The sequence below is a fragment of the Hypanus sabinus genome, chromosome 1 (genome assembly GCF_030144855.1).
Source record: "Hypanus sabinus isolate sHypSab1 chromosome 1, sHypSab1.hap1, whole genome shotgun sequence".
NCBI lineage: Eukaryota > Metazoa > Chordata > Chondrichthyes > Myliobatiformes > Dasyatidae > Hypanus > Hypanus sabinus.
In genome coordinates, this window is record NC_082706.1 from 204,830,910 (window position 1) to 204,858,782 (window position 27,873).

Below are 27,873 nucleotides of genomic sequence, written 5' to 3' on the forward strand. Positions count from 1 at the left end.
GCTGTAGTCAATCCTTGTGTCCAAAATATTAAATATCGTATATTAACTGCCCAATAATAAAATCTCAAGTTTGGCAAAGCCAAACCACCTTCCTTCTTAGGCTTCTGTAAATATTTTTTGCCTAGTCTAGGATTTTTATTCTGCCAAAGATAAGAAGATATTTTGAAGTCAATAATAACAAAAAAAATTTAGGAATAAAAATTGGTAATGCTTGAAATAAATATAAGAATTTGGGTAATACCATCATCTTAATAGCATTAATTCTACCAACCAATGACAAAGATAGTGGAGACCACCTGGTAGCAAGTTGCTTAATCTGGTCAATTAAGGGTAAAAAGTTAGCTTTAAATAAATCTTTGTGTTTTTTAGTAATTTTAATACCTAAATAAGTAAAATAATCTGTAACAATCTTAAATGGTAAACGTTTATAAATTGAAACTTGCATATTTAATGGAAATAGTTCACTCTTGCTAAAATTCAATTTATAACCAGAAAAGTTACTAAACTGAGCAAACAAAGACAAAATAGCAGGAAATAGATCTTTCAGTGTCAGATATGTATAGTAACAAATCGTCAGCATATAATAACTTATACGTCCCCTCCCCACGAGTAATACCAAAAATATTAAGTGATTCACGAATAGCTATAGCCAAAGGTTCTAGAGTGATGTCAAATAGTAAAGGACTTAAAGGACAACCTTGCCTTGGACCACGGAATAACTGAAAAAAAGGAGATCTTTGATTATTGGTAAAAACCGAAGCCAAGGGTTTATGGTATATTAATTTAATCCATGATATAAATTTTGAACTGAAATTAAAATGCTGCATTGTATTAAATAAATATGGCCATTCAACTCTATCAAATGCTTTTTCAGCATCTAGAGAAATGACACATTCTGGTATTTTGGGTGAGGAAGTGTAAATAATATTTATTAATTTTCTAATGTTAAAAGATGAATAGCGATTTTTAATAAATCCAGTCTGGTCTTCAGAAATGATTCAAGGTAATATATTTTCTAATCTAGTAGCCAAAATTTTACTAAAAATCTTAAAATCCGTGTTCAGTAAGGATATAGGCCAATAGGATGCACACTCAATAGGGTCTTTATCTTTTTTTAAGAATTAAAGAAATAGAAGCTTCATAAAAAGATTGTGGCAATTTGCCTAGAATTAATGCATCTTTAAAAATTTTACAAAGCCAAGGACAAAGTATAGAGGAAAAAGATTTTAAAAATTCTGCAGAATAACCATCTGGACCAGAAGCTTTACTGGAATTCATTGAAAAAATAGCCTTTTTTATTTCAGTTTCCATGATAGGTGTATCTAAAAATACATTATCCTCTACTGTTAATTTTGGAATATTCAATTTCCTTAAAAATTCATTTATTATAGAAGAATCCTCAGCAAATTCTGATTGATATAAGGAATTATAAAAATCTTGAAAGGCTTTATTTACCTCTTTATGGTCGATCGTTAGAGTACCATCTTGTTTACGAATCCTAGTAATCTGTCATTATAGCCAAAGCAGTTTTCAATTGATTAGCCAATAATTTACCAGACTTATCTCCATACACATAAAACTGAGTTCTAGATTTAAATAACTGATTTTCAATCGAAGAGGATAATAACAAATTATGTTCCATTTGGAGTTCCACTCTTTCTTTATAGAGTTCTTTGCTAGGAGACACTGAGTAAATCTTATCAATTGCTTTGATTTTATCAACCAATGTTAATATTTTAGAATTAGTTCGTTTCCTAACTCCAGCAGAGTATGAAATAATCTGCCCACGAATAAAGGCTTTAAAAGTGTCCCATAAAATTCCACTAGAGATCTCTGCTGTAGAATTTGTTGAGAAAAACAAATCAATCGTTGTTTGATAAAATTGACAAAGTCTGAGTCCTGCAATAAAATAGAGTTAAACCTCCAAGATTTAACATTAGTAAATGAGTCCATTATCTTAATAGATAACTTCAAAGGTGCATGATCAGAAATGGTAATAGAGTCATATTTACAATCGATAACATCTGTAAGCAAACGGTGATCAATGAAAAAGTAATCAATTCTTGAGTAATTGTGATAAACATGAGAAAAGTATGAAAACTCTTTGTCATTGGGGTGTAGAAAACGCCAAATTTCAAAAATTGCTGAATCAGTCATAAAGGAGTTGATAAGAGAAGCCGATTTATTTGGAAGAACTTGGGTGGGCTTGGATCTATCCATCGAAGGATTTAAACAATAGTTAAAGTCCCCACCCATTATCAGTCTGTACTGATTCAAATTGGGAAAGGATGTAAGTAGACACTTAAAAAATTCCAGACAATCAGTATTTGGAGCATAAACATGGACTAGAACAACTTTTTGATTAAAAAGCAGACTAGTGATAAGCAAAAATCTACCTTGTGGGTCTGAGATTGTTTCATGATGTATAAAAGAGGTCGAAGAATCTATAAAAATGGAAACGCCTCTTACTTTGGCTTGAGAATTCACGTGATATTGTTGTCCTTTCCAAAACCTATAAAAGCGTTGACTATCCACTTTCCTTACATAAGTCTCTTGTACAAAAATAACATTAGCATTCATTCTATGGAATACTTTGAATATTTTTTTCGTTTAATCGGATAATTTAAACCATTGGTATTCCAAGAAACAAAATTAATAACCCTATCCATATTGACAATATTTATTACAATTAACACATAAGGTTGAAAAAATGATAAACTCATGGATCCGGAAGAGGGAAGTAAGTTCAAGGAGAAACTGGAAGTCACGGCACTGCAACCATTTTTGTAGTTTCATATGAGCCCGTGAAGTGAAACTAAGCAAAAAGCAAGCAAAAGGAAAAGAAAAAAGAAAAATCCCCCTCCTTCCACCCTCAAAACCCCAGGAAAAAAGCCAAAAAGAGGCAAGCAAGCAATCTAACACTAAAATTACCCTCATGTCTCAAGACAACAACTCCAACAAAAAAAAAATTGAATAGAAGATACAAACCACCCATATTATAAGAAAGGGTTGATATAACAAAAACTAAAATATAAAATTAGTATTATATATATAAAACAAAAGTATTTTAAAAAAATAATAATAATAATAAAACCCATAAATGAATAATACTGAATTAGTGTTTTAAAAGAAAGTTTGAAACTTTTTCAAACACATCAAAACGGATGTGACGTTTCAGGCACTAAAGCCTTTTGGGAAGAAGAAAGACATTTTGTTTTTTTTAAATCTTAATATTTAAACGTTAAAAATATAAAAAATGTATACAAACTTAAAAAAAATCTTAGTAGATTATTTTCAAAGCTATCAGATTAATAATATGAAAAAATAACAAACTCAGAATAAACCAAAAATGAACTTCTACCATGTATAGAAAATATATGTAAGCCATACGTTAAAAAAACATCATTTTTTAAATGATCCAAATCTTGTATACTAATTATTCCATCAGTCAAGCCGATAAAATGTTATTCTTCCAGAAAACTTTGAGCAACCGCTGGAGATTTAAACAGCCGATAAGTTCCGTCTTTGAGAGAAACTCTCAGATGTGCTGGAAATAGCAACACTTGCTTGTAGCCTTTCTGATGAATTTCCGACATAACCAATTTAAAAGCCATTCTTGCCCTTAAAACTTCAGGACTGTAGTCTTCCAGAATACAAAACTTAAAATCTTGAAAGCTGATCATACCCTTTTTCCAAGCAGCCCGAATCAAATGCTCTTTGGTATGAGGATATGGATCCCATGCCTTCTGACTTTCTGAATAAGCCTACCATGTGGCACCTTGTCAAATGCCTTACTAAAATCCATGTAAATCACATCTACTGCACTACCCTCATCTATTTTCCTGGTCACCTCCTCAAAGAACTCTATCAGGCTTGTTAGACACGATCTGCCCTTCCCAAAGCCATGCTGACTGTCCCTGATCAGACCATGATTCTCTAAATGCCCATAGATTTTATCTCTAAGAATCTTTTCCAACAACTTTCCCATCACAGACATAAGGCTCACTGGTCTATAATTACCTGGACTATCCCTACTACCTTTGTTGTACAAGAGAACAACATTCTCCTCCCTCCAATCCTCCGGTACCATTCCCATGGACGAGGACATAAAGATCCCAGCCAGAGGCTCAGTAATCTCTTCCCTCGCCTTGTGGAGCAGCCTGGGGAATATTCCGTCAGGCCCCGGGGACTTATCCGTCCTAATGTATTTTAACAACTCCAAAACCTCTTCTCCTTTACTATCAACATGCTCCAGAACATCAACCTCAATATTTGGTGTGATCAAATAAAACTTATACGAAGTGGGACAAAAAGTGTGTTGGCTGGGTGGGTCTTGTCTTGTCCTTGATTATCCTGGCAGCACTGCTCCGACAGCGTGTGGTGTAAAGTGAGTCCAAGGATAGAAGATTGGTTTGTGTGATGTGCTGGGCTATGTTCACGATCTTCTGCATCAATTGGTGCGCTGTTGTGCAATTTTATAAGAAATTCAGCTGGTAAGTTGGCCCAAGCACTTTGAGGGACTTGCAACAGTTCTTCTGCAGACTTCGGCTGTCTCACTTGTCTCTCCAGACAATCCTAGAAGCCTCGATGATGTTGAGATCAGAGCTCCGTTGGGGCCATACCATCTGGAACCATTTTAAAAATCTAGGGTATCTAAGACTTTTGCCAAGTACTGTGTATGATTAATAAAGTTTATTCTTGATCCCTTTGTTGTTTTACTACCCTTTTTCAAGTCTCTGTAGGGAAGATAGTGCTTGAGGAAGAGAAGATGAACTTGGGAAACTCCACCAGAGCGACCTGGGTTCAATTCTGCCGCAGAAAAAGCCTGGGGTATGTTGGGAAGCATTCAGACTGAACCAGCAAATAACCAGTGTGCCATGCTGGAATTCACTAGAATTGGGGAAATATTCAAGGAAGGATTAGCCTTGTAAAAAAAAACAATCAGTGAAAACAATGGCAAGAAAAACAGTTAATTGAATAAGGGGGTGACACAGTAGTGTAGCTACTTAAATGCTTTTAAATCACGCTTTTACAGTACCAGTGACCTAGGTTCAATTACGCCGCAATCTGTAAGGAGCTTGTATGTTCTCTCTGTGACTGCATGGGTTTTGTCTGGGTACTCCAGTTTCTTTCCACAATCCAAAGGTGTTCGGGTTAGTTGATTAATTGGTCATATGAGTGCAATTGGACCTCGGGGGCTTGTTGGGCCAGAAGGGACAGTTACTGTGCTGTATCACTAAACAAAATAAAAATATTTTTTAAGCAGTGTTAATAAATCTACAAAGGATAATCTCTCATAATAAAAAGTAACAATTCCTTCCTATCAAACTGCACATTAGCAGCATCTAAGATCCATCAAACACGGTAGTGCAGCAGTTAGCATAACACTATTACAGTGCCAGTGACTCAGGTTCAATTCCCGCTGCTGTCTGTAATTTATTTCCCTGACTGCATCAGTTTCCTCGGGGTGCCCAGGTTTTCTCCCATATTCCAAAAACAAACAGGTTAGTACATTAATTGGTTACAGGGTGTAATTGGGTGCTGTGGACTCTATGGGTTGAAGTACTTAAAGTACTGTAAGATCACTTTGCTGTTTACTATTCTTCACTAGTTCAGGATCATCCTGAAAGGTAAGAATTTATCTAAAATCCAGACTTCTTTTGCAACTGCCTTCCTAAAGCCCTTCCCCAATTTTGAATATCCTTACTTCAAACGGGTTACGAGAAGTACAGGATGGCACAGTGACACAGCTAACAAAGTCACTGCTTCAGAGTGGCAGAGCTCAATTCTGTCCTTGGGTCTACTGAAGGTGGAGTTTGGATGTTCTCCAGTCGACTGGATACATGTCCTTCAGGTGCTTCAGCTTCCATCAGACCAAAAGACATTTGTGCAGAATTAGGCCATTCAGCCCATCGAGTCTGTTCCACCATTCCATTCAGAAAGATACAATATCCTTGTCAAACCCATTTTCCTGCCTTTGATGGCCTGACTAATCAAGAATCTATTAACCTCTGCTTTAAATATGACATGGCTGACCTCCACAACCATCTGTGGCAATAAATTGCACAGCTTCACCACCCTCTGGATAAAGAAATTCCTCCTCATCTCGGTTCTAAACAGGGGGTAAGGAGCAGGAGGAGGAGGAAGAAGGGAAGGTGAGGGAGAATATGAGAAACTACAAAAAAAATACATAGAGGGAAAAGGAGAGTGTGCCGTAGTTACCCAGAAGGTCACCTAGGAACAGTCTGTGACTGTCGCCTTGATTAAATGCATTACTTGTTTATACTCCACATAAATTACCTAATCCACCTCCTCTGCTTTTAAGTAGGATTTCTATAATTGACTAATCTCCTGTAGGACACAAATAAGTCCCAGGATTTTAAACAAGCTCATCCTTGAAAAAAGTACAAACCTAAAAATGGTAAGTCTTATATACTGACCACAAACTTCCCTTCCAGACCATTAGCTGGTGCTTTCTTCTTGGATATTTTCCCATTTTTGGAACAAAAAGCCCTTAATGTCCTACATCCTTATGATTGCGACACCAGTGTCCCTGTTCTCTCCTTGCTGCCACAACAGAAACACTCAGTAACAATTTTATTAGGCACAGGAGTGGAATGTAATGTGGTCTTCTCCTACGGTAGTTCATTCATTCCAAGATTCAACATGTTGTGCATTCAGACATGCTCTTAAACACATCGCTGTTGAGGTAACACACAGAAAATGCTGGAGGAACTCAGCAGGTCGGGCAGCAACCATGGAAATGAATAAACAACCAATGTTTCAGGCCGGGATCCTTCATCAAGACTGGAAGGGAAGGGGGAAAATACCAGAATAAAAAGGTGGGGAGATGGGAAGCAGATTAAGCTTGAAGGTGGAAAGGTTGGGAAAGAAAGGGCAGTAGAAAAAGACCATAAGACATAGGAGCAGAATTAGGGAATTCAGTCCATTATGTCTGCTCTTCCATTCCATCATGGCTGATTTATTTTCCCTCTTAACACCATTCTCCCGCCTTCTCACCATAACCTTTGAAATCCTGGCAGGTCAAGAACCCATCAATCTCTGTTTTAAACATACCCAATGACTTGGTTTCCACAGCCATCTGCAGCAACGAATTTCATATATTCACCACCCCATGGCTAAAGAGATCACACCACCCATATTCTCCTGAACTGCAGTGAGGCTCAGAGCCAACAAATGTTCTTCAGACATTAATCCTTTCATTCCCAGAGTCATTTCCATGAACTTTCTCTAGACCCTCACAAATGCCAACACATCCTTCCTCCAAGGGGCCACAATGCTCCAAGTGCAGTCTGACCAATGCCTTATAAAGCCTCAGTATTACTTCCTTGCTTTTATATTCATGATCCAAAGACCTAGGTCATTAATATCCTATACAGTACAGAAAAGTAAGCTGTAGCCACTGCTGGATGGGGCTGTCAGGCTATAAGGAAGGAATGACACAGCCGATGAGATGGGTAGAACAAGATACCTCTCTAACATTGTGGCAACGTTTCTGTGGCTGCAATTATTTCAATAGAGGACACAGATTACTGTTTGACATCACAGGACAAAGTTTGGACTCCCAGAATCAATACAGATCCCACTCAGTAACAAATAAAGGCAATTTTTAACTTTAGTTTATGTGGTAATCATTACTAATTATCAATTATTGTTTTTTTTCTCCCAATTTCTAACTGAATGCAGATTTCTGTTACCATGAGGGGATCCATACTCTGGTCTCTGGACTGTTTGTCTCCACCTCAGGATTGCTGGTTAGAGAGGCACTTGGATGATGGAAGAATTGAGGGCAATTGTAGAAGCAAAGAGTTAGATTGATCTTACAGTAGGTTAAAGGGTCAGCACAACATTGTGGGTCAAAGTGCCTGTACTGTACTATTCTATGTTCTATGTGGAGTGGTAATTAAACACATGGCTTCTTAAATAAGAAGAAAAAAATAGAATATAGAATACAATTCTGTATAAAAATCAAAAATTAAAAAATGAAAATTCCCATATTCCAAATTCCCATGCAACAAGTGACTTTGATAACACTCACAAGGTCATTGGCAAGCCAGGGTGTAGCATTACTCAGCTGCATAACAGCCCTCAGGAAGAAAATGTTTCTCAGACTTACTGTCTTAACTAAGATGTTTCTGTATCTCCTTCCAGATGGCAAGAGATTTAACAGACAGTGTCCGGGATGGAATGGGTCTTTAATGACATTACAAGCATGTCATAGGTATCAAGAGTTGTAGATCATCTCCAGGTTCAGTAGTTGAGTCCCAGTGATGTGCTGATCTGTTGGAGTGCTTTGTGATCTGTCTTGCTGCAACTAGAGGACCACACTGTCACTCTGTATGTCAGTATTGTAGCGGTGTGCTACACGCAGCGCTGAAATAATGACACGGAGTTGGTAAACTGCAGTTAAAAAAGATTTTATTCGAACTTCGCCGCCTCGCTTTAAAGCCTCTCTGATCTCGCCCTCCCCGGGCGCGGATGCTGTAGGGGGCATGTATTCACAGTCCTGTGCGGGCTTTTCCCTTTGTTGATGAAGCAGACCTGGTGCCCTTTTGGGACTGGCCTTTATGCCGGCACGCTGGCTATTTGTGAGCCGGTTCAAGTGCGGACGGACGCCCCACTCACCTTCTTGGCGTTCCACAGCAAGTCCGCCCGGGCTGCCAACTTCCGGGGGTTGCTGAAATCCGCGTTGGACAGCAGCAGGCGTATGTCCTTGGGCAGCTGCTCCAGGAATGCCTGCTCAAACATGAGGCAGGGCTTGTGTCCTCCAGCCAGAGACAACATCTCATTCATTAAAGCCGATGGAGGTCTGTCCCCCAAACCATCCAGGTGCAGTAAACGGGCAGCCCGCTCGTGCCATGAGAGTCCTAAAGTCCTTATGAGCAGGGCCTTGAATTCCATGTATTTGCCGTCCGCTGGGGGAGACTGTATGAACTCCTCAACCTGGGCCGCTGTTTCCTGGTCGAGGGAGCTCACCACGTAGTAGTAACGTTTGTCCTCTGAGGTTACCTGCCGTACGTGGAATTGGGCTTCTGCTTGCTGGAACCATAGGTGAGGTCGCAGCGTCCAGAAGCTTGGCAGTTTCAACAAAACCGCATGAACAGATGCGGTGTCGTCCATCTCCGGTCCAAATATCGTTTAGGCCGTCGGGGTCACCAATTGTAGCGGTGTGCTACACGCAGCACTGAAATAACGACACGGAGTTGGTAAACTGCAGTTAAAAAAGATTTTATTCGAACTTCGCGGCCTCGCTTTAAAGCCTCCCTGATCCCGCCCTCCCCAGGCGCGGATGCTGTAGGGGGTACGTATTCACAGTCCCGCGCGGGCTTTTCCCTTTGTTGGTGAAGCAGACCTGGCGCCCTTTTGGGACTGGCCTTTATGCCAGCGCGCTGGCTATTTGTGAGCTGGTTCGAGTGCGCTAGGAAGTGGGTCACCACAGTATGCTAAAAGGTGGCAGCAATTTGTGAGGCAGATCAGCTCTCCTTAAGCACCTCAGGTAGTACAGACACAGTTGAGCCTTCCCTACTATCAAGGTTGCATTGATGGACCAAGAAAGCTTATCGATTATGTCCATTCCCAAAAACTCGAAACTGGAGATCCTTTCCACTACCTCCCCATTTATGAATTATGGAACTTGTTCAGGACCTCTTGCTTTCCTGAAGTCAATTATCATTTCTTTTGTCTTCTTGATGTTGACTGATATGTTGTGGTTCCTGCACCAATTGGACAGTTTCAGCACCTCCTCTCTATATGCAGACTTGTTATTGTTTGTGATTAGGCCAATCACAGTTGTGTTGTTGGCAAATTTGACGATTGAGTTGAGCAGGAAAATTAACACCAAGTCAAGGCTAAGGGAAAACATAAAATGTACCAAACATACCGACCTTAACTCTGTATTCCACAGATGCTGATTGTAACAATATTTTTTATTTAAGTTCAATATTCCATTACCTGGTCTTTCTACTTTGATAATTTCTGCACCCAGGTCTCCCAAGATCATTGTAGCAAATGGTCCTGCTAACACCCTGTTTGAAATAGGCAAAGGAAATGGATGATTAGATTCACATTGCTAAATTCTCACAAAATAAACAGATTTTATTTGTGTTATAGAACATGAATATACCTTGTGAGGTCGAGGACTTTAATTCCTTCTAATGGTTTCACATTTCCTGTAAGCCAAAACACATTTTTAGAAGCTGTTATCAAATACACACATCCAAGTTACATAGAACACAGATAACAACAGTATAGTATAGACTGTACTCTAAGATCAATCTAATGCTTCTACATAATTCTCAATTTTTCTATCATCTATGTGCCCATCTAGGAGCATACTGAATGCCTCTAATGTATCTGGCAGAGTGTTCCACACACCTACCACTCTCTGTGTGAAAAAACCTATCTCTGACATCCCTTAATACGTATCTCCAATCACATTAAAGTTATGCAGCCTAGTATTAGCCGTTTCTGCACTAGGAAAAAGTCTCTAGCTATTTCTCCACTCCATGTATGCCTTTTATCAAGTTGTACATATGAAAGAGGTTACACAAAAGAGAAGGACTGCACTGCAAATTGTAGACAGCTCAGTTGGACTGGTCTACAGATTTGAGACAAAGGGTGATTCCAGAAACACATTCTGGCTGCATTATCGATTGTATTATTGCGTCTTTGCTACACTTGGCTGAGTAGATAACTTTTTAAACAGTGAGAGAAAATCACCAGGTGCGAGTTCTGAATGACAAATGTACAGAGAGATTTGGAAATTGCAAAATCATGATATTTTCACTACCCTGTCTGGACACAAACAACGGTTTTTTTTTGATGAGCTTATACAACATTTAGAATTTTAATGCAAACTTCCAGGCTGCTTCATAGGAGTGCTGGGAAACAAATAGATAGAATTTGAACCTGAGCCACAGAAAAGGGTATCAGGGCAGATAAACAAACACTAGGTCAACTATCTAGATTGGATTAGCTCTATTTGTCACATTTACATTGAAACATACAGTGAAATGTGTTGTTTGCATCAAATCAAATCAGCAAGGATTGTGCTGGAGGCAGCCCATGCTTCAAGAGGCAATATAGTATGCTCACAACTTGTTAATCCTAACCTGTTCATCTCTGGACTGTGGGAGGAAATCAGAGCACCTAGAAGAAATCCATTCAGTAGCAGGGAGAATGTACAAACTCCTTACAGACAGCTGCAGGAATTGAACCCTGGACTTATAGCTGATGCTGCAAAGCATTGTGGTAATTGCTACTTGAGAGACAAGTTAAAAGGGAGAACTAGAAGAGTTTTGGGAATGGAGACCCAGGTCAGGCCAGCTGAAAGCAGAGCTGATAGTGATGAAGATATTAAAATCAGTGTGTAAAATGGATACACAGTAAGATTAGGATTCCTTTAAGTTTGGAAACAAATAAAAGTAAGGGAAAAGAGATAATTGTCACTGTCAAGTCAAATCAAGTCAAGCTCATTGTCATTTAACTATATACATGTTTACCACCAAATGAGATAACTTTTCTCCGCGCCAGACCAGGGTGTAAAACACAGTAGGACACGCGCGCACACATAGGAAAGGAAGAATTAAATCTACCAATGATAGATTTACTTTGCATAGATAAGCAAAGTAAAGTGCATAAATTAAATATTGTAGGCTACAGAACAAATTATCCAGAGTCGCGTCCAATGTGATAATACAGGGAGTTCAGAAGTCTAATGACCCTTTCAGTAGTTCAACAGTTCCACTTAATATCAGAGGAAGTATATACAACCTGGAATTCTTACTCTTCACAGACATCCATTGACCATTCAGAATTGGTGGGGGGGGGTGGGGGCAGGTAGTGTTGAGGAAACAGGTAGGCCGCAGAAGGACTTAGACAGATTAGGAGAATGGGCAAGAAAGTGGCAAATGAAATACACTGTTAGAAAATAAGCATGCACTTTGGTAGTAGGAATAAATGTGAAGAATATTTTCTAAAACGTGAGAAAATTCAAAAATCTGAGATGCAAAAGGGACTTGGAAGCTCTTGTGCAGAACATTCGAAAGGGTAAATTACAGTTTGAGTTGGTGTTGAGGAAGGCAAATGCAATGTTACCAAACATTTCAAGAGGTATAGAGTATAAGAGCAGGGATGTGATGTTGAGGCTTTATAAAGCACTGGTGAGGCCTCACCTGGAGTATTATGAATAGTTTTGGGTTCCTTATCTAAGAAAAGATGTGCTGGCATTGGAGAGGATTCAGAGGTGTTTCACAAGGATGATTCCAGGAATGAAACAGTTTTCTTATGAGGAACATTTGATGGCTCTGGGCCTATACTCACTGGAATTTAGAAGGGTGAGGAGGGATCTCATTGAAACCTTTTGAATGTTGAAAGGCTTAGTCAGAGTAGATGTGGAAAGGATGCTTCCCATGGTGGGGGAATCTAGGACAAGAGGGTACTGCCTCAGGATAGAGGGGCATCCATTTAAAACAGAGATGCAGAGAAATTTCTTCAGCCAGAGTGGTGAATTTGTTGAATTCATTTCCACAGGCAGCTATGGAGGCCAGGTCAGTGGGTGTATTTAAGGTGGAGTTTGATAGGTTCTTAATTGGCCACGGCATCAAAGGTTACAGTGAGAAGGCCAGGGAGTGGGACAGAGGAGGCGGATAAGAAAGGATCAGCCATGATTGAATGGCGGAGAAGACTCAATGGGCCAAGTGGCCGAATTCTGCTCCTCCGTCTTATGGTCATCTTGTCTTCATGCACCAGAATCTCCTGCCTGATAGTAGAATGTCAGTTGTGGGAGGAGCTAAAAATGGCACCAGAGATTTTTATGGTCCTGGGCGATTTCTTCCAGTCTGTTTGTGAAACAGTTTAAATCTCTTGTTCTCATGTCTCTTTTTCCTTTTCAAGTTGACTGGGGTTGATGATCTGTAGCTGTGCTGAAGCTACAGTCTTCATGGGGGTGGGTTGATGCTTTTGCTAGAGCAAGTGGGGGGGAGGGGTTTTGAGGTTCTAACTTTTTTGTCATTCATTCTTCAGGGTTTTTTTTCTCAGTTGTGTGTATATCTGTGAAGAGTAAAAATTTCAGGTTGTATACTGTATACATTCTCTGATATTAAATGGAACCGTTGAACTATTGAAAGAGGATGCTGGACAGATGGATGGGATCTTTGAAAATACTAGGGGCCCAGGGTACACAGCACTCCTGATAAATGTCTCCGATAGATGGTAGGAAGGTCCCTATGATCCTCTCAGCTGTTTCCACAGTTCTTTGTAGGGATTTCCAGTCCAATGCACTGCTGCTCTTGTACCAGGTGGTAATGCAGCTTGTCAGAACACTCTCAATCATGCTCCCGTAAAACTCAGTCAAGGTGGTGAGGAGGGTGAGAAGCCTCACGCCTCAATCTCCTCAGAAAGTGGAGGTGCTGCTGTGCCTTCTTATTCAGGGAGGTGATACTGAGAGATCAGTTTGTGATGTGGACTCCCAGGAATTTGGCACATTTAACTCTCTCTACAGAGGAGGCATGTATGTGCGGGTGCGGAGGGCAGGGGGGATGGTTCATCTGCACCTTCCTAAAGTCCACAATCATTTCCTTGGTCTTCTTCACATTCAAACTTGAGATTGCTGTTCTCACACCAGTCCACCAGCCACTCCACTTCCTCTCTGTATTCCTCATCATCACTGTTGATGAGGCCAACCACTGTTGTGTCATCCGCAAACTTGAAGATATGGTTTGAGATTAACCCTGCCACAGCGAGCTGGCCACACAGCCCTGGGGAGCACCAGAGCTCAGCATAACGCAACTAGAGACATTTCTGAAACGTCTCTACTGAAAACTTGTCTGTGTTGTCTCAGAATTGGCTTGCTCACAGAAGGCAGAGGGTGATAAAAGATGGAGCGTATTCTGCCTGGAGGTCAGTGACCAGTTGAGTTCTACATGTATTTGTTCTGGGACTCTTGTCCTTCAGGATCTTCATAAATGACTTCGATGAGGAAGTGGAAGGGTGAGTTTGCAGATGACAAGAAGGTCAGTGGAATTGCATACATTGTAGAAGATTTTTTTAGTTTGCAGTGGGACACTGATAGGACACAGAGCTGGGCTGAGAAGTGGCAGATGGAGTCCAACCCAGAAAACTGTAAAGTCATTCACTTTGGAAGATCAAACTTGGAGGAGTACAAGTTTAATGGCAGGATTATGAGCAGTACAGAGGAACAGAGGAGTCTTGGAGTCCAAGTACAAAGATCCCTCAAAGTTGCCACGCAAGCTGATAGGTTGAATGTCTATTTTGCCATGTGAACTTGGCTACATGGATTCAGAGTTGGCTTGTTCACATAAGGCAGAGGGAAGAGATGTTTTAGGAACTTGAGCAGCAATGTTTTGCACACAGAGAGTGGTCAGTATATCTGCCAGAGAAAGTAGTTGAATCAAGTACAATAACAAGTGCTACAATGCACTGGGACAGGTACATGGATAGGAAAGGTTTACAGGGATATGGGCCAAACATAGGCAAATCGGAACAGCTTGGATTAGGCATCTGGGTCAGCATGGACCAGATGGGCTGAAGGGCCTGGTTCCCTCTGAATTACTCCAACTCTATTAACTCCAACTCTATCCATTGCATAAATAAAATCTCCAAATTAAACATTTGCAAAAATGTCCATTAAATCTGCTTGGAATTTATTTTTATTTTGCAATTAACCTGCATCAAAGTGTGATCGGCATCCCAGGGTGAAGTCTGAAGTCTGCGAGCCTAAGAATCTGAGGACAAAGACAGCAAGCTTGAACGTGTCCTGTCCTACTAGGGTTAGAGGCTTGTTTGGGTGTGTGGAGGGTGGGTGGGAGGCAGGGAGGCAGGGAAAGGGGTTTGCTTTGCTGTTGTTATTTCGTTTTGTGTTTTTGTTGCTGCTGCTACCTGCTGAACATGGTGGGCATGATGTGTTGGCACTGGAATGTGTGGCAACTCTAGCAGTTTGCCCCCGCATATCCTTAGATTATGTTGGTTGTTAATGGAAACAACACATCTCACTATTTTCAATGTGCATGTAATCAATAAATCTGAATCTGATAGTTGCCAATTAACCTACCAGCAAGTCTTTGGAATGTGGGATTCAACCTGGGGGAAACCATGTTAAAAAAAGCAGAACATACAAACATAGTAACTTGTAGCCATGCTATGTTGGTGCTGGAAGTACGGACACTTGCTGGCTGCCCTCAGCCTAACCCTAGGACTGTGTTGGCCATTGATGAAAATGACATATGTTCCAATGTGCAAGTGACAAATAAAGCTAATCTTTAAAAACGTAACAGACATCCTGATCTCCAAAATATCAAACTTAAGATAATTTTATTAAATGTAAGGTTTTCATTTCTATCATATTAATACATTAAAATGGTTGTAAAGAAAGCCTCACATTTGTGTTTTTCACATTCAAAAGTGCCTTACTGTTAATTAAGCAATTTTGAAATGGAGTCACCAATTTAACATAGAAACAATATCAGCCAACTTTCACTCATCAAGCTTCCAGAATCTGCACTAAAAACGATCAGGATGTTATCCTGATCTATGTTTATGGATAAACATAGGCCAGTGCACCAGAAATGACTCCCTTAATCTTTGAAATAGTGCCAATACATCTATTATGAGACTACACAGGGCAAAGGTCATCTTACATTCTTTTCTCATCTGAGGCTCAGTTTGCTCTGCAGTGTAGACATAAAATACATCACAACACAATTTTGAGGAGCAAAAGGTTATTCTCTTTTTCGAGTTAATAATTACCTCTCAATCCATATTCCTAAAAGCACAGATTACTCGGACAACCACGTTACTGATAGTGAGAGCACACTGCATGTAAATTGCCTATCATATTTCTGTATTCAAAATGTAACTTCATTGACTGTACAGTGGTTTGGGACTTTCTGTTAGAGGTGTGAAAGGTACCATCCAAATGCAAATTGACTATCACATTTCTATATTAAAAGTTCAGAAGTATCCACTGGCGATAAAGTCCTATGGGATGTTCAAAGTAAATTTTATTATCCAAGGACATATATGTCACCATATACAACCCTGAGATTCATTTCCTTGTGGGCATACTCAATAACTCTAGTGTTAATAATAGCTATAACAGATTCAATGAAAGTGCCACTAGTAGCGTAGTGGATAGCACAACACTTTACAGTACCAGTGACCCAGGTTTAATTCCTGCCGTTGCCTGTAAGGAGTTTCCATGTTCTCCCTGTAACTGCGATGGATTCCTCTGGTTGCTCTGGTTTCCTCCCACAGTACAAAGACCATAAGACATAGGAGCAGAATTAGGCCATTTGGCCCATTGAGTCCAATCATAGCTGATCTTTTTTTCCCTCCTCAGCCACACTCCCCATAACCTTTGATGCGATATCCAATCAAGTACCTATCAAGCTCTGCCCTAAATACACCCAACGACCTGGCCTTCACCCTGCGGTAACAAATTTCAAAAATTCACCATCCTCTGGCTAAAGAAACTGCTCCACATCTCTGTATTAAATGGTTGCCCCTCTATCCTGAGGCTGTGTTCACCTGTCCTACACTTCCCCGTCATGGGAAACATCCTTTCCACATCTACTCGGTCTAGACCTTTCAACATTTGAAAGGTTTCAACGAGATTCCCCCCCCCCCCCCCCCATTCTTCTAAATTCTAGCAAGTACAGACCCAGAGCCATCAAACGTTCCTCGTATGATAACCTTATCATTTCTGGAATCATCCTTGTGAACCACCTCTGGCCCCTCTCCAATACCAGCACATCTTCTCTTAGATGAGGAGCCAAAAACTGTTCACAATACTCAAGATGAGGCCTCACCAGTGCCTTATGAAACCTCAGCATTACATCCCTGCTCTTGTGTTCTAGACCTCTTGAAATGAATACTAACCTTGCATTTACCTTTCTCACCACAACTCAACCTGCAAGTTAACCTTTAGGGTGTTTTGCACAAGGATTTCCAAGACCCTTTGCACCTCAGATTTTCGGATTTTCTCCCTGTTTAGAAAATAATCTCTGCATTTATTTCTACTACCAAAGTGCATGACCATGCATTTTCCAAAATTGTATTTTTTGCCACTTTCTTGCCCATTCTCCTAATCTGTCCGTCCCTTTGCAGCTTAATTTTCCTCAACATTACCTGCCCCTCCACCAATCTTCATATAATCTGCAAACTTGGCAACAAAGCCATATATTCCATCATCTAAATCATTGACGTACAGCAATAAAAGAAAATATTCCCAACACTGACCCTTGTAGAACACCACTAGTCACCGGTAGCCAACCAGAAAAGGATCCTTTTATTCCCACACACTGCCTCCTACTGATTAGCCTATGCTCTAACCATGTTAGTAACTTTGCTGTAATACCATGGGCTCTTAACTTGCTAAGCACCCTCATGTGGCACCTTGACAAAGGCCTTCTGAAAGTACAAATGTGCAACGTCTACTCTATCCCCTTTATCTATCCTACTTGCAATCTGCATGGAAGTCAGTGACCAGTGGAGTTCCACAGGAATCTGTTCTAGCACCCTCCTCTTTCTGATTTTTGTAAATGACCTGGAGTTAGTAAATGATCTGGAGTAGAAGGGTAAATTATTAAATTTGCTGATGACACAAAGGAGGTTGGGGCGTTGTGAATAGTCTGGACGTTTGTCAGATGTTATAGTGGGACACCGATAGGACGTAGAACTGGTCTGAGACATGGCAGATGGACTTCAACCCAGGTAAGTGTGAGTGGTTCATTTTGGTAGATCAAACTTGAATATATTATTAATGGTAAGACTCTTGGCATTGTGGAGGATCCGAAAGATCTTGGGGTCCATGTTGATAGGACACTCAAAGCTGCTGCGCAGGTTGACAGGGTTAAGAAGGCATGTGGTGTGTTGGCATACATCAACCGTGAGATTGAGTTCAAGAGCAGCGAGGTAATGTTACAGCTATATAAGACCTTGGTCAGACCCCACTTGGGGTACTGTGATCAGTTCTGGTCACCTCACTAAAGGAAGGCTGTAGATACTACAGAAAGAGTGCAAAGGAGATTTACAAGGATGTTGCTTGGATTGGAGGGCATATCTTACGAGAATAGGTTGAGTGTACTTGGCCTTTTCTTCTTAAGAGTGATGGAGAATGAGAGATGACCTGATAGAGGTGTATAACATGATGAGGGGCATTGATTGTGTGGACAGTCAGAGGCTTTTTCCCAGGGCTGAAATGGCTAACATGAGGGGTCATAGCTTTAAGGTGCTTGGAAATAGGTACTGAGGGAACGTCAAGGAGTTTTTCACACAGATAGTGGTGATGGAAGTGGATACAATAGTTCAATACATAGCACCCAATCCAGTATAGCCGAACCCTTAGTAATGACAAACCGCTCTAAAAAGCCATTTCATAGGTGTTCAACAAACTTACTCTCTTTCCAGCCTGATTTTCCCAATCGACATGCATGGTGAAATTTCCATGACTATTATAACATTGTTCTTTTGACAAGCCTTTTCTATTTCCCATTGTAATGTGCTGGCAGTTTCTTAACCTAACCCACATGCTACCGGTATTCGGAGAAGTGGATAGGAGACTCAGGGAGACCAATTACCAGGCGACGCGGCACCACAGTGCCGCTGTAACGGCGGCTGTGTCGTACTTTGCCACTGTCAGCTCCTAGCGGGCTCCGGGGAGTGGCGGGGGCAACCGGGACGGAGGGAACGGGGCTAGCGTGTGGCTGGGCCCGACTTCGATTTGTACGTGTAAGCCTCAGGCAGATTCAACATCTTTTTATCCTAAATCACATCTTCCCACTGATTCAATGCCATTCTTTACCAGCACCTTTGATTTTTGAATTTTCTCCCCATTTAAAAATTGTCTACGCCTTTATTCCCTCTAGCAAATTGCATGACCATAGACTTACCGACACAATACTCCATCAGCCATTTCTTTGCCCATTCTCCTAATCTGTTTAAGTCCTTCTACAAATCCCCCGCTTCCTCAACACTACCTGTCCCCGCCTATCTTCATATCATCCACAAACTTGGCCACAAAGTAATCAGTTCCATCACCCAAATCATTGACCTATAATGTAAAAAGAAACAGTCCTAACATGAACCCCTGAAGAACACCACTATTCACTGACAGCCAACCAGAAAAGACCCATTTTATTCCCACTCTTTGTCTCCTGCCTATCAGCCAATCTTCTTATCAATGCTAATATATTTCCTGTCATACCATCTGGACTTACCTTGTTAAGAAGCCTCATGTGTGTCACCTTGTCAAAGGCCTGAAAATCCAAGTAAACAACATCCACTGTCTCTCCTTTGTCTATCCTGCCTGTTATTTCCTCAAAGAATTGCAACAGATTTGTCAGTCACGATTTCCCTCTTCAGAAAGCCATGCTGACTTTGGCCTTTTTTATCATGTGTCTCCTAGTATCCTGAAATGTCATGATCAATTATAGACTCCAACATTTTCCCAACCACTGAAATCAGGCTAACTGGTATATAATTTCATTTTTCTGCCTCCATCCCTTCTTTAAGTGTGGAGTGACTTCTCCAATTACTAATGTTTCCACAATGTTTTCATTTACCTCTTTCAGAACCTTGGGATGTACTCCATCTGGGCCAAGTGACTTATCTACCTTCAGACCTTTCAGCTTCCCAAGCACCTTCTCCTTAGTAATAGCAACAACACAGCAACCTGACATGAATTTCTGACTTACTGCTAGTTTCTTCCACTGACACAAATTACTTGTTAAGTTCACCTGCCATTTCTCTGTCCCCCATAACTACCTCTCCAGTATCAGTTTCCAGCAGTCCAATATTCAGTCTCACCTCTTTTACTCTCTATATATCTAAAAAAACCTTTTTGTATCCTCTTTATATCATTGGCTTCATATTCATAAATGGTGAGGTAATGAAAAGGATCACCATTTTCAAGTTTCTGGGCATGAACAACACAACCTCAATGATAGGGAAGACACAACCGCAACTATATACCTGAGGTGCTTAAGACCTAATTTGCCCCAAAAATTGCTGGCCAACTTTTATCGGTGTGCAATAGGGAGAGCATATTAACATGCAGAATGACCGTGTGATACTCTAGCTGCAGCAAGACAGATCACAAAGTACTCCAACGGGTGACTGGGATGGTTCAATGTCACTCCATCATTGGGAATCAACTGCTGGACCTGAAGACAATCTGCAACTCACAGTGCCTATGGCACACTTGTAACATCATTAAAGACACATCCGATCCCGGAAGCTGTCTGTTCAACCTCCTGCTATCTGGTAGGAGATACAGAATCTTCTTAGCCAAGACTTGCTGAAAAAACAGCTTCTTCCCGAGGACTGTTGTGCAACTGAATAATGCTACACCCTGGCTTGCACATGGCCTTTGAGTGTTAGAGACTATTAAAATCACTTGTTGCATGCCAATAAGGGTTTTTTTTAAATTAAGCTGCACCAGAGAACAGGTTCCTAAGGATGTCATTGCCAAGGGTGGTAGTGAGGATAAGCTCCCACTTCCTATTAAGTGCTCCAAATGACGTACACCTCTAACAGCCTCTGATAACCAAGTCCAACTCTTGGCCTTCACATGTGGCTTTGCTAATAGGCCCGGCAGAACCGTTTCTACTGACAAGAGAAGGGGCAAAGGTGGACCCCCGGCGCCTCAAAACCGGTTGCTTCGTGCAAGACGGCAACCCACCTAGGAGAAGGAAAACTCTGATTTTAAACCACCGCTGCTTTGCGGCCACACCCACCCATGGGAAAGGCTTTGGGAGTAAAACCCCGGAAGAAATCCGGAGCCAAGGTCCCTCAGGCAGTTTGATGTTGTTTACAACTTCACTCTAGCAACCTCTGTGACAACACTGTATCGGCACTTGCCCTTCCCTTGGACTACATCAGTGTCAACAGTCGGTTCTTCAAATCTTCACACGCAGGCTTGCACCCTGGAGAGGACACAGTCCACCAGAGGCGCAGTCCATCAACAGCTGCCTACTACTACCATAGAATATAAAAATCTACAGCACATTACAGGCCCTTCGGCCCACAATGCTGTGCCGACAATGTAACCTACTCTAGAAACTGACTAGAATTAGCTTACCACATAGCCCTCTATTTTCTAAGCTCCATGTACCTATCTAACAGTCTCTTAAAACACCCTATTAAATCTGCCTCTACCACCATCACTGGCAGTGCATTCCATGCACCCACCAGCCTCTGTGTGAAAAACTTAACCCTGACAGCCCCTCTGTACCTACTTCCAAGCACCTTAAAACTATAACCCCTCGTGTCAGCCATTTCAGCCTTGGGAAAAAGCCTCTGGCTATCTACACAATCAATGCCTCTTATACACCTCTGTCAGGTCACATCTTATCCTCATTCACTCCAAGGAGAAAAGGCCAAGTTCACTCAACCTATTTTCATAAGGTACATATACCAATCCAAGCAACATCCTTGCAAATCTCCTTTGCACTCTCTTTATAGTACCCACATCCTTCCTGTAGTGAGGTGACCAGAACTGAGCACAGTACTCCAGGTGGGGTCTGACCAAAATCTTATATAGCTGTTAACATTACCTCATGGCTCTTGAACTCAATCCCACAGTTGATGAAGGCCAACACACCATACACCTTCCTAACAACACTGTCAACCTGTGCAGCAGTTTTGAGTGTCCTATGGACACAGACTGCAAGATTGCTCAGATCCTCCACACTGCCAAGAGTCTTATCATTAATATTATATTATGCCTTCAAATTTGATTTACCTAAATGAACCACTTCACACTTCTGGGTTGAATTCGGTTTATGAATTGTAAATAAAACAAGTTATTCTGAGCTAACTCATCCACTATTTGTTCAACTAAACACTAAAATTCAGAGATTTCATAGATTTTAAAATAATACAAATTATGTATAAAGAAAAAATGGACAGTTACCAGAAAGTATCCAAAGATTGTTTAAAATGAGAGAAAGTCAACATGATTTGAAAGGAACATGCATATTTCAAAAACAAAGGATAAGAACAAATGTAAAAAATACATTGTATTTCAGTTAGAGGGGTGAATCTATGTAACAGTTGTAGTGAGAATTTAAAAACATGCACCACACTTAACAAGTTTAAAAAATTATTTTAAAATAATTTAATGAACAAATATAAAATACATGATTTAATATGAATGGGAGTAATGTAAATAAATGATACTTGGAATTGGATTTTGTGTTAAAAGATTATGAAACTTTTTGTCTTGATGTGATGATTGATGCCAAATTTGTTTTTGTATAAGTAAGTGAGGTAGGTGAAATCAGCTGTAGCTTCAGCCTACACCCTTTCGGTCTGTTTTAAAGATTTTTATTATTTAATTTTGCCTTATGAATTCGTTGTTTTGAAATCATCATTGAAAATGTTGCTTTTTGTTATGTTTGTACTGACCAAAATAAATAAAATTTCATTCATTCAAAACTCCATCTGCCACTTCTCAGTCCAGTTCTGCATCCTATTGATGTCGCACTGTAACCTTTGGCAACCCTCCAAGACTATCCACAACATCCCCAACTTTTGTGTCATCAGCAAACTTACTAAACCATCCCTTCTTACTTCTTCATCCAGGTCATTTATAAAAATCACAACAGGAGGAGTCCCAGAACAGATCCCTGCAGAAGACCACTGGTCACCGACCTCCATGCAGAATACAAACCATCTGCAACCAGCCTTTGCCTTCTGTGGGCAAACCAGTTCTGAATTCACAAAGTAAGGTCTCCTTGGACCTCATGTCTCGTTACTTTCTGAATGAGCCTCGCATGGGGAACCTTATCAAATAAATGCCTTACTGAAATCCATATATACTGCATCCACTGCTCTACATTCATCAATGTGTTTTATTACATAACATGCATTGTAACTATCTGTTTTGTATGGACAGGAGTGGCACTGCAATCTCATTGTATTGAGTAATGAGAATAAAGTTCTATTCTGTTCTATCTTTTCTCTTTTTATAGCTTTTTTAGTTGCCTTCTGTTAGTTTTTAAAAGAACTTCTCAATTCTCTGACTTCCTACTAGTTTTTGCTATATACCCTGTCTTTTACTTCCCTTAAAAGCTATGGTTGCCTAATCCTTAATTTAGCATACTCCTTCTTTGGGATATATCTATCCTGTGCGTTCTGAATTGCTCCCAGAAACTCCAGCCATTGCAGCTCTGCCATCACCCCTGTTAGTGTCCCCTTCCAATCAACTTTGGCTAGTTCCTTTCATGCCTCTGTAATTTAGTCCAATACCTCTAGCTTCTCCCTCTGAAACTGCTGAGTGAGTTCTATATCACTCCCTCCTAATCGTTCCTTTACCTTAAGCTCCCTAATCAAATCTGTTTCATTACACAACACCCAATCCATTATTAGCTTTTCCCAAATGGGTTCAAACACAAGCTATTCTAAAAATACATCTCATTGGCATTCTACAAATTTCCTCTCTTGGGGTCCAGCACCAATCTGATTTTCCCAATCTACCTGCATATTGAAATCCCTCATGATAAATTAAAATGCATCACATTTTCAAATGAAAGCTTGAGAATATTAAAGTAATGGAGATGCCCTTCGCCAAATGAAATATTAAGGCAAAGATTGATCTGCCCTACATAAAATTCTAAAAATATAACTTTGAACTTTCACCACATTCCTGGTCAACATACTCGTCAAGATCAACACTATCGCAAATAAAATGGCTGTTCGGTAGAAAGCATTCCGACTGGTTGCATCAGATAGTATAAAGTCTCCAAGGCACAAGATCATAGACTCAGCCAGCTCCATCACAGCTCCCCACCATTAATGTTAGCTTCAATAGTCAATGCCTCAAGAAGGCAGCATTGATCATTAAGTACCCACACTATCTGGGACATGTCCTCTTCTCATTACTGACAGCAAGGAAGAACAGGAGCCTGAAGACCCAGACTCAGTGATACAGAAACAGCTGCCATCAGATTTCTCAATGGTCTACGAACCCATGCACACTACACTATTATTACAGCAGCATCCATCATCAAAGCCCAACCCCCCCCCCGCCAGCAACCAACCAGGCCATGCTCTGTTCTCATGTTTGCCATCAGGAAGGAGGTACAGGAACCTGGTTCCATAACACCAGGTTCAGGAACAACTATCACCCTTCTACCATCAGGTTCCTGAACCACATCGATAACTTCACTCACCTCAACAGTGAACTGACTTGCAGAGGGATTTGTTCATGAGAATGATCCCAGGTTAGGTAGAGGAGCGGTTGAGTTTAGAAGAATGAGGGGGAATCTCATTGAAAACAATCAAATATTAAAAGAGCTAGATAGAATGGACGTGAACAGGATGCTTCCTGTAGAGGGGGAGTCTAAAACCAGAAGGCACCGCCTCAGAATACAAGGACATCCTTTCAAAGCAGAGATTTCTTTAGCCAGCCAGTGGTGAATCTGTGGAATTCATTGCCATAGACAGCTGTGGAGGTTGAGTGATTGGGCATATTTAAAGCAAAGGTTGATAGGTTCTTGATTAGTAAGAGTGTCAAAGTCACGTGGAGAGGACAAGAGAATGGGGTTGACAGGGATAATAAATCAGCCATGGTGGAATGGCAGAGCAGATTTGATGGGCCAAATGGCCTCATTTTGCTCCTATGTCTTATGATCTTAGAGTGATTATCCTTCAAAAGGTATTCAAATGGTTACTAGGTACTTTCAGAAATCCTGTTAGCTATGTGACTGAGTACTTTACAAACAAATGTTTCCCAGGAGAGTTAGTCAATTAGCAGACAATATCAGCCTTTTCCACTAAACAAACTTAGCAAAACAACTTATTGACAAATCCCCTTTACATGTGATGATAAATTTTAATAAACCATGAGGTTTGGCACATTAGTTTTAAAGTCTTAACCACAGAATAATCTCATTTATGCTGAGCTAAAGGGAGCAAAATCATTTCAGAGAGTAGCATAGCAAGTTGCATACATGCAGTACTGTTAGGAACCAATAAAAACCGATGCACTCAGATACGTACATATCTGAGTACAACAGTGGAAAGGATTTTACACTGTTTGACAGCTCTGCATTAATCTTAGAGATATTTCTTTAAAAACAAAATTAAGATAGCACACACACAAAATGCTGGAGGAATTCATCAGATCTGGCAGCATCTATGGAAAGGAATAAATTGTTGAAGTTTGGAGCCGAGACCCTTCATCAGTCTTGATGAAGGGTCTCAGCCTGAAAGGTCAAGTCTTTATTCCTCTGCATCATAGCAGCGAATGTGTGCAAGAGAATTGCATGTAACAAAAACTAAAAAGATACAGTGGATTCCAGATCATCTGTTTATCTCTTCATCAAGGCAGCCCCTTATCTGGGACAACTCTTAAAGATGGGATATGGAGGGTTATGGTCTTGGTGCACATGAATGGGAGTAGGCAGTTTAAAGAGTTTAGTCATGGAATAGATGGGCTGAAGGGCCTGTTTCTGTGCTGTATTTTCTATAACAAAAACTAATTGAGAAAATTGCCAGGATTCCCTTCATTTATTTGGAATGCTATACTGATTAATTGGGGCAGGAACCGTTTTTAACTAGCGTCAGTCATGTGTTTTGAGCTCAAAAAGCACTGAATTTTGTCACTAATAATTGGCAGGAAACAAGCAGTAAGACAACTGTTTTGCTCACTGCAGTTTCAAGCATTCAGGCTTGGAGATGCCAAAAACAACCAGAAGTGAAAATGAAACGATTTCACTACTTCACAGAACCACAAAGAATTTGCAGGTATCGACAATCATCTTGAACGTTTCAATGAATAAACAAGATTTGGAGAATTCAGTCGTCAAAAGCATTGTATAAAGGCAGTCCAATATCTGTACTAGCTGTCAGCACTGTACAAACATTTACAGTCAATCAAAAGAACACAGCAGTGTACACTGAATTAAATCATCTGTCGTTTACTATTATAAACTAATATACAGCTTTATAGTACTGTAATTGTAGTGTTACAATTTGTTCTGTATTTCATTTAAATACAGGTAGTCCCCAAGTTATGAATGTCTGACTTACAGACAATTCATACTTACAAACCAAGGAAGGAGTACGCTGTTCGCCATTTTAAGTCGGATCACGACACTGTCCTCCATTTTAAGTCATTGTCATTGACACTGTGTTGAGGGTTTAACTTTGTGTTTGGATTAAATTTTTCTTAGTATGATTCACCCTGACCTCAGCCACCCCCTCCCCCGTTCCGGTCAGCTGGTGGCACAATGAGATCAGCGAGTTGGATCCGGTGACAGATCGCTCCCATGCCGAGTTGATGTCGATCCAGTGACTCCCGTACCATCTGTGCCGGGTTGGTGTTGAGCTCGCAACTCAACCTCGTAAAAACAAACACTGCCACCTCCAGTTTAAATACCCACGTGGAATATTGTGGAGGATCAAATACCCAAACCCAGCACAGCCCCCACTTGTCCCATTTAGCCTGTCTCAGTGTGGTGGTCCTTAGGACCCAGCGGACCTCAGGACCCGCTGCCCGCAGTGTTTCTGTTCCATTGATGGGAAGCGATTGCAATTGAAAATAAAGTGGAAATAATAAAGCTTTTGGAAAGAGGTGAAACGTTGGAAAGAGGTGAAACGTTGGAAAAGCTTTAGGCTACAGTCGGTCAACGATCGGAACAATTTTAAAGGATAACAGATAAAGTGAGAGTAATGGAGCATGTGAAACGCCCTGTCCCGACGAAAGCTACAATTATTACTAAGCAACACAGCGGTTTTATTATTGGAAGACATACGTTTCTTAAGTGTTTTATATGCGTAGAAAGGTAAAGTATATACTATATACTAAGACAAACCTTTGACGAACTGACGCTAAATACCAGATGTACTTGTTCCAACTTACGTACAAATCCGACTTAAAGACGGACTCAGGAACGGAACTCATACGTAACCCGGGGACTGCCTGTACATAACCTGCTCCTCTGTTAAATGCCTGTTTATCTCTTTTATACCTTTTTAACTATTTCCATGAAATTTCAGCTGATTGGGGCAGCTACCTAATTGGACCAAACTGTACTTGTCCCAATTAACTAGAATCCACTGTGTATAGCATGAACAGAATAGAATATTGTAAGGTGGCAAACACAGAAACACAGAAAACTTACAGCACAATACAGGCCCTTCAGCCCACAAAGTTGTGCTGAACATGTCCCTACCTTAGAAATTACTAGGCTTACCCATAGCTCACTATTTTTCTAAGCTCCATGTACCTATCCAAAAGGCTCTTAAAAGACCTTATCGTATCCGCCTCCACCACCATTGCCGGCAGCCCATTCCACACACTCACCACTGTCTGCGTAAAAAACTTACCCTTGACATCTCCTCTGTACCTACTCCCCAGCACCTTAAATCTGTGTCCTCTTGTTTCAACCATTTCAGCCCTGGGAAAAAGCCTCTGACTATCCACATAATCAATGCTTCTCATCATCTTATACACCTCAATCAGGTCACCTCTCATCCTCCATCGCTCCAAGGAGAAAAGGCCGAGTTCACTCAACCTCTTTTCATAGGGCATGCTCCCCAATCCAGGCAACAACCTTGTAAATCTCCTCTGCACCCTTTCTATAGTTTCCACATCTTTCCTGTAGTGAGGCAACCAAAACTAAGCACAGTACTCCAAGTGAGATCTGACCAGGGTCCAGACAGACAGACATACTTTATTGATCCTGAGGGAAATTGGGTATATAGCTATAGCTATGTTGCAGCGAATAGCTGCAACATTACCTCTCAGTTCCTAAATTCAGTTCCATGATTGATGAAGGCCAATACACCGTACGCCTTCTTAACCAGAGTCAACCTGCACAACTGCTT

At 40.7% G+C, this 27,873-nt stretch overlaps 1 protein-coding gene across 7 annotated transcripts in view; it reads right to left on the bottom strand.

Moving 5' to 3' along the window:
• The window catches only part of sugct (succinyl-CoA:glutarate-CoA transferase), a 515,386-nt gene that overhangs the window by 476,951 nt on the left and 10,562 nt on the right, over positions 1 to 27,873 (bottom strand). For all 7 annotated transcript variants that reach the window (XR_009514784.1, XM_059984542.1, XM_059984527.1 and 4 more), the window contains exons 2-3: positions 10,145 to 10,190; positions 9,973 to 10,046 (exon numbers count right to left, since the gene is read on the bottom strand). Coding sequence is in view for 6 of the 7 variants with exons in the window: in XM_059984542.1 (XP_059840525.1) it covers positions 9,973 to 10,046; positions 10,145 to 10,190 (120 nt within the window). In the remaining variant the exon portion in view is untranslated. The remainder of the gene's footprint in view (positions 1 to 9,972; positions 10,047 to 10,144; positions 10,191 to 27,873) is intronic.